This window comes from Myotis davidii, unplaced genomic scaffold (genome assembly GCF_000327345.1).
Source record: "Myotis davidii unplaced genomic scaffold, ASM32734v1 scaffold181, whole genome shotgun sequence".
Lineage (NCBI taxonomy): Eukaryota > Metazoa > Chordata > Mammalia > Chiroptera > Vespertilionidae > Myotis > Myotis davidii.
The window spans coordinates 3,335,396-3,345,311 of record NW_006291504.1 but is presented as its reverse complement, the minus strand read 5'-3'; the positions used below and the strand labels follow the sequence as shown (position 1 = coordinate 3,345,311).

Sequence of the window (9,916 nt, the reverse complement as noted above, 5' to 3'; positions counted from 1 at the left end):
GTACTGTCAGTGTTTGGAACATGAATGTTCTGAAGGGAAGTTCATTGATCTGAGAAATAAAATGTGCCAAGAGCCCAGCTGAGGCGCTGGAATGAAATCACTATGTGAGGGCACAACACGCTCCTTGTCCCCAGCCGCCCCTCCGGCAGGAAACGCTCGGGTGACTCAGGGACCCCGTACCCACCGCTGTCACCGCAGGGCAGGGCTGGGGCGGGCACAGGTGGTGGCCCTGCAGCCACACGCCTCAGTTGAATACATGGTCTTTCAGTCCGTATCTGGCTCAAGTGGGTGCAGAATTCGTTAGCAGCACTGGCGCTGGAGGATCTCAAGATAAAGAAAGACGCCCCTCTGGTCCCACAGAAGTGAACACGCACCCCCACATCTCACAGCACCAGAGGGTTACGATGTAATCAGGTTCGAGCCCAGCCCCGCCCTGCGGAGAAGGGATTCTCGTCCTGAAACACCGAGCCCCCCCTGCGTGTCACTCCCAGGGTCCCGGGGGCGCCCTGGCCACCGCATTGGGAAACACTAGGTCCGATTTACTCATCAGTCACTTTAATCGTTAGTATATTAATGTCACATGGAACCTTTTAAATATAAATACCTTTAAGCTGGGCTTTACAGGACGCGGACTGCAGAGCTGGCCTAGCCTGTAGGTTCCCCCCGGGGGAGAACCGGATCAGAACACTGTATGGTGAGGAGCGCCTGCTCACGCACCCACGCTCGTCCGCGCTCCACGCACGCTGCTCCGGGCACACGCTCCACGTCTGCTCTCAGGATGGCACAGAGCCACGTAGGCACGCAGCCCCGCCCCCCAGCGGGAGCCTGACCAGGCCAGGCCGCCGTTGTAACAGCTGCTCCTCTGAGAGGAGAGTTGTGCAAACTCAGCAGGGGCCGGACACGCTGCCGGGTCAGAGGGCACCGCAGGGGCCTGTGCGTTCAGGGCAATGGCCCCTCCTCCCCGCCCTGCGCCCCGGCCTGGCTCCTGGGGAGAGCCAGGGGAGTGCGCTTACACCGGGGCTGTGACGGGCTGTCAGAGAACCGTGCACGCCCGTCTGGACAGGGATCCCACGTAGGCCCCACTTCACACGATGCCAGCGCCTTCGGACAGAGGGGGTGTCCGTGCACCTGCAGGCGGGTCCCCCCCCACACCGGTCCCAGCGGCCCGCGAGCGTGAAGCAGACAGGGAGCGAGCGGGGGTGCCGGGGCCTGGGTCCGTGTGCAAGGCCCCGCGTGGTCAGAAGAGAAACGTGCCGAAGCTGCCCTTCCCGTTCCACTTGAACTGGTTCTCGGCGACGGCCACGAACAGGCCCTGGGCCATGAGGGTGTCGTCCGCCTGCGTGATCCCCAGCTCGCTCAGCCGCTTCCTCCTCAGCTGCCCCTTCTGCCCGGAGGCGGCCACCAGCTCACTGACCACCTCGCAGTTGCCTTCCAGCTGCCCCGGGGGCCCAGGCCTCGCGTGCACCCCCTTCCGGGCCGCGCCCTCCGTCAGCTCCTCCGGGGCCTCCCCCCGCGGCTGCGCTTTAGGGGCTTTATTCTCTGGAGAAACAAACACACAAAGTTAAGTCGACAAAGGAGCCCGACTGACGGGCACCCCCCCACACGCGAGCTTCCGAGCTTTCCCGCCCGGGGAGGCGGCCCCTGTTCGCCCTGCGTCCAGCGAGCCGGGGCCTGGCCCTCAGACACAGTCCCTGAGCCCCGGACAGAGCGGCTACGGGCCCTCTTCCCTCCTGAGACCTCCTCACGCTCGGCCCCTCCTGTCCCGTCGCCCTCCGCCCAGCACTGTCAGGAGCTGGGGGGCTCAGGATCTGGCCCCTGCTCCGACGTTTAACTGTGAAATGGCCCGAGGGTCAAGCAGATGTAACTGAGGTCACTCATCTGTGGACTCGGGGAGGTAAATGTGTGTGTGGACCTAACCCCACGGGCCCCACGGGAGAAGGAAGCACGAAGAGAGATTCGCCAGAGGGAAGCCCCTCCTGAGAGGGGGGTTGTGCGGCCGACCTGTGACTGCTGAGAGTGATCCCAGCCAACGGCCAACAGGTAAACAGAGACTTCAGTCCCACCCCCTCAGGAGACAGAGTCTGCCAACAGCAGGAGCCAGCTCAGATCCTCCCAACGCCCCCTTTCCAGGCACAGCCCTCGGCTGACACCTCAGAGCGGCCTTGTGAGACCCTGGGCCACGCCCCTGCATCTGACCTACAGAACCCTAGACCACGCCCCTACATTCTGACCTACAGAACCCTAGGCCACGCCCCTACTTCTGACCTACAGAACCCTAGGCCACGCCCCCACCCTCTGACCTACAGAACCCTAGGCCACGCCCCTACATTCTGACCTACAGAACCCTGGGCCACGCCCCTACATTCTGACCTACAGAACCCTAGGCCACGCCCCCACACTCTGACCTACAGAACCCTGGGCCACGCCCCCACACTCTGACCTACAGAACCCTAGGCCACGCCCCCGCACTCTGACCTACAGAGCCTTGAGGACACAGAACTCCCTGCAGTGACCCCAGAGGAACAGGCCTCCCCACCAGGCCAAGCGCCACCCGTCTCATGACAGAACCGCAGCATCGGGTCGGGGCCTGAACTCCACGCACGTCCCACTGATTCAGCTCAGCTCTGCTGCAGACCAAGACGGTGGGCAGGAGGCACTTGGGGGCACTGGCGGGCGTACCTTCGGCTCCACCCTGGGCGTTTTCTTGCAGGTCAGAGAAGATTCTAGGCTTCACCAAGACGACGCCGTAGCCCTCGTTGTTGTGTATGATGTTGTTCACCAGGGAGATTTTGGGGAGGTCGTAATGCTCATCTAGGAAGTCCTGCGACAACGAGGACCAGCGTGAGAACCACATCCCGTCAGCACCACCTGCCTAACACCGCAGTTCCGGGCTGTTCCAAACCTGGAGCAGGAAGTGGGCGCACGGCCCGGGGCAGCGAGCAAGGGACGGGCCCCTGCCCCTCAGGCCCACACTCAGGCCTCCTCAGAGCCCTGCACCGCCAGTGTCTGCAGCCCCGAAGCCCACGTACCGGCCCGTGTCTCCCACCGGAAACACCGGAGCCCGCGGGAACCCTGCGGGGAGGCCCACCTTGATGAGGATGCCCTCGCGGCAGTGGTGGATCCCGCTGTCGCTCAGGGAGCACGTGCTGCCGGGGTAGATCTCCACACCAGCCCCCTGGACCGCAAGGCAAGGCAACGACAGCCCTTGTAAAAGGCAGGGCCACGAGGGAGCGTCACAACCACCACTTCTTAGACCCCAACGCGAGCGAACGCAGTGCAGTAGGAAGTGTTTCCTAGGAAATGCTGTTTCTAATGACGCTGCCACCGCTCCAATTCCAGGAAGCGGTCCATCATTCATCCCTCTGAGACCACACACACACATGCACACGTACACGCACACACACGTGCACACAACACTGGCTAAAGTGTCAGCCATTCACTACTGTTCCACTCTCACTCTGGACAAATCCATCTTCTATCAATCGATCAATCGATGAATCCCATGGCACCATATCAAATAATGCAGAAGATACATCTGACAAAAGGCAACACACACTCATTATAAAAATTCTCAGAAGACAGAAACAGAGAATTCCCTCAACTTGGTAAAGAACGTCCACCAGAAACCAGCGACCCTTCTAGTCATGGACGGCCCTGAATGAATGAGTGCGGCCCCAGCACAGCCACCCTCCCCCTACTCAGCGGGCTGCGGGTGCCCGACCGTGTCACGGAGCAGGTCGGCCACGCTTCCTCTTCCCGGCCTGCGCGACACCCACGCCCCGCCGGGGACTGGAGCCTGGCCCCCCAGGACAGGCGGGAGGCACACACCTTAGCCCCACACAGGTCCGAGGTCTTCATGACGAGCTCCGCGGAGGTGCGCACGGTCACGCCGGTGGTCTCGCACTGCAGCACGCAGTTCTCCACGGTGGTCCTGCCCCGGTGGATAACTGCGGGGACACGGTGCACTCAGTGCGAACTCTCCAACGCGAGAAGTGGCCCCGCGTGGCACCAGAGGGTCTGAGCATCGCTCAAGAGCTGCACTCACACGTCATTACCGGATTTACACACTCAGACACGTCAGCAATGACTGCTGAGCCCCTAACCTAAAAGCTGCTGCTTAAACACGATGACTGGGCCTCCGAGGTGCGAAATCCAGCTGAAAAGCACTTTTTATTAAAAAGAAGAGAGTATCCAACAGTCACTTTCCTGAGCCCGTTGGAGGCCAATTCAGGGAGGGAGGGCGCAGACCCCAGGACACAACACCAGCGACTCGTGAAGACGGCTAGTTGGCATCGCGGGCCAAACTGACACGAAAAACACAGACGGCGGTCTTGGGGTGTTTTAAAAGAAAGGGGGTCACACAGAAACCCCATGGAACCGCCAGCGTTCAAGAGCAGGCTGGGACTGCTCTCTGGAAATGGGCTCCCCAGGCCAGCACGCTGCGTACGTGAGTACTAACCAGCCTCCTGGGGCTCCCGGGGGCTCGGGACTGACCTGCGGGGGAAGTGGTGGCCTCAGAGCCGGACCCAACGGACACGCGCACTCAGAGACCCACCTAAGATCCCCTCGACGGCATCGTGCTGGACAAACTTCATGCAGGAGATCCTCACGTCGGCGCCCGAGCAGTCCACGAAGGTGTCCCCCCTGCCCCTCTTCTCTATCACGATGTCATCGGGCAGCCCGTAGCCTGAGGGAGAGAGCGGGCGGTAGCGGGGGTGCAGGGGTGCGGGGGTGCCGCACATAACTTGTTCAACGTAAGCCAGAGTAGACACAACTTTCCATAAATCTGTTTGCCTCCATATTAGGAACACCACCCGATACCATCTCCGACCAGCTCAGCACTTACAGGCCCTCGGCACTCACGCTGGGCCCAAGGGCTCTAAAGCATGTGACACATACGTTTTTTGCCAACTCTACGATTCTGTTCTCTAATATGAATTAGGTTTCAGAAAGCCTGCGCCGTTTTCAGGATTATCTAATGTTAATATCTCTTAAATAGACTGACTTAAAGTCTGACCAACAGCCCTGGCTGGTGTGGCTCAGTGGCTGGAGTGTCGGCCAGGGCACTGAAGGGCCTCAGGTTCGATTCAAGGGCATGCACCTCGGTTGCAGCTCATCCCCATCCGGATGGGGCGAGTTTGGGTGGCAACCAACCAATGGCTCTCTCACATCAATGTTTCTCTCTCTCTCACTCTCTCCTCTCCCTCCTTCCCTTCCCTTTCACTCTCTCTAAAAAGCAATGGAAAAACTATCCTTGGGTGAGGATTAACAACAATGAAAAACCTGGCAAACTGACTGAGAAGACGTTCAGCTGCCGGAAAGCCAGGCTGCCCCGTTGCCACTGAAAACCTTGGGCCTCAGCAAACCTGAACGTGTTTGCACGTTTCCCACAACAGCCTTTACCATCAGAGAAACTTAAACGTTAAAAAAATGCCATCGTGAGAAACGCTGAGATTCTGACATGAACATGTATTCTTAGCCGTTTAAGTATCAACCACCACCCGAGCGGAGGACGTTCTAAGCAAGGACAGCCCGCCACACGCGTGTTGAGCACCTGCACACGGCGGGCACGCGGCACATCTCGTCACAGGTGTGGCTGCCAACAGGTCAGTGTCCGAGCAGCCTCCCTCGTCCTCCACTCTCACACCGGCGACCGACCGCCAACGCCCCGACTCGGAAATGCCCCGGGAGTGCTGAGCGCGGTGACGCACAACTCAGAATTCCCACGCCATCTGCGGCGCTTGGGCCACCGCGCGGTGACTTCCTACGGCCCAGGCAGAGCTGAGACCCACCGTGATCTCTATTTCGAAGCCTCCTGCTGCGGGGCCTGCCCGCAGGTGTGCCAGTCACACCTCCCCTGCACGCGGCCTCCGGGAGGGAGGACACGGCGCACTTTCACAGAGGGCGGGTGCTGAGCGGTAACCAGGAAGGAGCAGCCTCGCTCCCATCAGGAGCTCTGACAGGATGAAGACGGGACCAGCGAGGCGCCTGAGAACAGCTGCGGCCCCCGGTGAAGGATGATGTCTGCGTTGCCGGCTTTACTGCCGACTTGACGCCCTTTGGTAAATAGCTGAACAGGTGCAAGTAACGCTGACACATTAGGGAAACACACAGGACCGAGATGAACGGCCGCACAGCAACCTGAAGCCAGGCTTCTCCCTGAGTGTGCGAGAGCACTGCCCGGCCGGCGTGGCTCGGGCTGAGCAGCCACCTAGGAACCAGCAGGTCACAGTTTGATTCCCGGTCAGGGCACAGGCCCGGGTTGCGTTCCCCAGAGCAGGGCGTGCAGGAGGCAGCCGATCCATGATTCTCTCTCATCACTGATGTTTCTATCTCTCTCTCTCCCTCTTCCTTCCTCTCTAAAATTAATAAAAAATATATTTTTAAATAAGCTAAACTTTAAGTAATGTACCAATATATCCACAACATTTATGAAATAAGATAAGCAACATGTAAAATAATATTTTTAATGTCTTTTAAAAATATATTGCTGGAATATTTTTTATTCTAGAAACAACATTTCCTCCGCATGAACCTCCTACAATCTGGAAAGTAGTCTTTTCTTGTTGTTGTTAATCCTCATCCAAGGATACTTTTCCCAATGACCTTTTTAGAGAGTGGAAGGCAGGGAAGAGGAGAGAGAGAGAGCGAGCGAGCCGGAGAGAGGGAGACGTGGATGTGAAGCAGTGACTGGCTGCCTCACACAGGGGCCTTGGATCGAACCTGCAACCAGGGTGTGTGCCCCTGACTGGGAATCCAGCCCGTGACCTTTGGTTCACGGGCTGAGCTCTAACCACTGAGAAACCCTGGCCAGTGCCTGTGGCCTTTTCTTCCTCTGCGTGTCCTCCAACACAGGATGCCACAGAGAACACCCCCCGCTGCTGAGACATCAGGTCGGTCCTTCATGTGTGAAATCGAGGGGCTGACACCGCATTCTCTCCTGGAGCTCCACCCCACAAGGCCGGCGGGTCCCCATTTCTGAAGCCCGTCTTGCCTGGGCACAGCCCGGTCCTGCGACCACCCACTCACCTTCCAGCTCGATGGAGTCAGTGATGGAGATGGCGCCCTGCACCACGTAGCGGCCAGGACAGACGATCACCCTGTCCCCTTCATAGCAGGCGCTGACAGCCAACAGCGGGTCACTGTGGAACTAGAAGGCAGCAAGGACATGGCACGACCCGAGGGTTTCTGGGCCCCACACTTCACTCTAAAGGGGTCCCCGCACAGAGCATCCAGTGCTGCTACCGTGCACCAGGGCGCACCTGCCGAGTGCCGACCAAGGCAGGGCCGTCACCGCCCGCGGCACAGACCAGCTCTGGTCCCGTCGCTTTGCAGACTCGGGAATCTGACGAGCAAAAGGGAAGCCACCTGAGCAAGGACCCTCCTCACCTGGACCTCCGTGTCCTCCGCGTCCGGCCCCTGACAAAGCCGGTCCCTGAGCAGGGCCTGCAGCAGCCCCGTCACCATGGCGGAGGAGACGATGTGCGTGACCTTCTGGCCACTCGGACGGGCACCCTTTGCTTGGACGTTAGAATTCTTCTGGTAACCGAACACGTACCTGGAAGGAACCAGGGAGCGGAACTGTGAGCAGCACAGCCTGAGGGAAAGCCAGCAGGCCCTACCAGCGGGGCTCAGGGGTTGAGCAGCGACCTAGGAACCAGGAGGTCACAGTTCAATTCCCGGTCAGGGCACAGGCCCAGATTGCGGGTTTGATCCCCGATGTGGAGCGTGCAGGAGGCAGCCGATCCATGATTCTCTCTCATCATTGATGTTTCTGTCTCTCTCTCCCTCTCCCTTCCTCTCTCTGAAACCAATAAAAACGTATTTTTTTAAAAAGGAAAGAAACCAGGCAGGGGCAGGCGAGGGGAGGCCGCACCTCAGCAAGGGGTTCTCGATGAGCTTCAGCTTCTGCTTGAGCTGCTCCAGCTCCGAGTACAGCTCCAGCCCCTGCACCATGGAGACGTTCTCCTGCTCCGAGTCCGCGTGGCAGGCCGACAGGCTGCTCCGCAGGTTCAGGAAGCTCCTGTAGATGCCCTCGCCCTGCGCCAGCAGGCTGCGGTAGTCGGCGACCAGGCCGGAGGGGACACGGTCCTCCAGGATGTCGTAGTGCCTGCGAGTGCAACAGCGGCTGAGCCCCTCCCCGCGGACACTTCGGGCCACTGAGCTGGCCACGCACTCAGCGGCCCAGGGACGCACTTCCCGCGTGGGGCTGGGGGCGGGCAAGGCTGAGCCCCTGTCCCTCGGAAGTGGAACCGCTGCATGGAATATGTTCTCGTACGTTAGATTCAAAATCTTAATAAATGGGTCGCAGAGGGCAGTCTGGGGGTGGGGTGGGGAGGGAAGTACCCCAAATAGTCTCCTAACAACCTACAGGACGACCACATTCACAGGATGAAAGATGACAGATGATGCAGATCACAGCCCTTCCTCACAGAGCACATGGGACGAAATCACACAGTCCCTCGGGGAGGCCATGGGAGTCGCTCAAAACAGAAGCTTCCTGGGTCTGAGCGAAAACAGCCGTCCGTGCTCACTGAACTGGAGATTAGCACCCAAGAACCTCGGGCTGGACAGCCTCATCAGCACTTACATTTGTTACTAATTTATGTGCCTTCCCGCGTCCACGCAAAGTCCTTCAATGCAAGAGGATAGCTAACGGATGAAGGCACAGCCAGCTGAGGACTGAAGCCGATGGGTCTGAGAATGAGGGGCAATGCTGTTGTCGCTGCTAAAAGTGTATTTTCTTTTTTTTCTTCTTTTTTTTAAAAAATATATTTTTATTGATTTTTCACAGAGAGGAAGGGAGAGAGACAGAGAGTCAGAAACATCGATGAGAGAGAAACATCGATCAGCCGCCTCCTGCACATCCCCGACTGGGGATATGCCTGCAACCCAGGTACATGCCCTTGACCGGAATCGACCCTGGGCCCTTTCAGTCCGCAGGCCGACGCTCTATCCACTGAGCCACACCGGTTTCGGCTAAAAGTGTATTTTCTTGAAGATGCGTCAGGTCTGGGCTTCTCAACCTTGGCTGCACCTGGGAACTACTGGGGAGCTCGGCCCACCAGACAGTAAAACTGGGGTCCAGGAGGACAGGTGCTTGTCAAGCTCCTGGGGGCTGTGGGGACAGGAGGCCCTCTCACCCTCAGCCAGGCTCTGTGGCTCCTCTGGAAGCAGAACCACACCCTCGGCAAGCTTACATCAATCCCCACGAGCCTCGGTGTTCAAACACGAGCGCAATAACCTTTTCTGCTGATTAAGTGAACGAACAAGGTGCAGCCTGAGAACCAGGAGCGTGTCCGCTGGGCTAAGCCACTCATAAGGACGGCCTGGAAATCCACTCTGCAAACAAGACACTGGGCCCGAACCCCTGATGCAGGATGAGGTGTCTGACTGATGCAGATTAAGACTCACGCTCTGAAGCCGGCCCCTCAGCCTTCCCCGTACCCGCCGGGAGGCTCACTCCTCGCTCAGGGACACTCGCGGTCGGAAGCGCAACCCGCTGCGTCTCGGGCCACAGCCTGGCGCCGGCTCCGATGAGAGAGGAGGAGCCTGGCCGTGGTGACCCCCGAGTCGAGCCTGCTGAGCGCTGCCGGCCTTCGCCCGGGACCTTCGCACAGCGTCTGCCTGCCATGGGCACTCCAGCGCCTCCCCCACGTGCGTGTCTCCTCCGTAACCAGAAACACCTCCGGGCTGCCCATGGTGCGCAGGTGTGTAATCCCTTCCTGTGCTCACACGTGCGTTCACCCCCATCACAGTGCACCCCAACCCCACAGGCACTGCCCTGCGCAGGCCCATGGGAGCCAGGAAACACGAGGTTCTCCAAGGGCTGACGTGGCACTGAGCCCACCACGGCCAGCCGGAGGCGCTGAGACCAGCAGCCACAGCCCTCCCCCAGGGCACAGGCCTCCCCGGG

At 59.4% G+C, this 9,916-nt stretch overlaps 1 protein-coding gene across 1 annotated transcript in view; it reads right to left on the bottom strand.

Moving 5' to 3' along the window:
• Nucleotides 1–547: 547 nt before the first annotated feature.
• Nucleotides 548–9,916, bottom strand: part of SHCBP1 (SHC SH2-domain binding protein 1) — a 13,996-nt gene continuing 4,627 nt past the window's right edge. Inside the window, exons 4-11 of the mRNA XM_015564688.1 lie at nt 7,877–8,110; nt 7,390–7,558; nt 7,030–7,150; nt 4,556–4,687; nt 3,829–3,947; nt 3,089–3,175; nt 2,680–2,821; nt 548–1,539 (exon numbers count right to left, since the gene is read on the bottom strand). Coding sequence (XP_015420174.1) covers nt 1,238–1,539; nt 2,680–2,821; nt 3,089–3,175; nt 3,829–3,947; nt 4,556–4,687; nt 7,030–7,150; nt 7,390–7,558; nt 7,877–8,110 — 1,306 coding nt within the window. The 3' untranslated portion in view covers nt 548–1,237. The remainder of the gene's footprint in view (nt 1,540–2,679; nt 2,822–3,088; nt 3,176–3,828; nt 3,948–4,555; nt 4,688–7,029; nt 7,151–7,389; nt 7,559–7,876; nt 8,111–9,916) is intronic.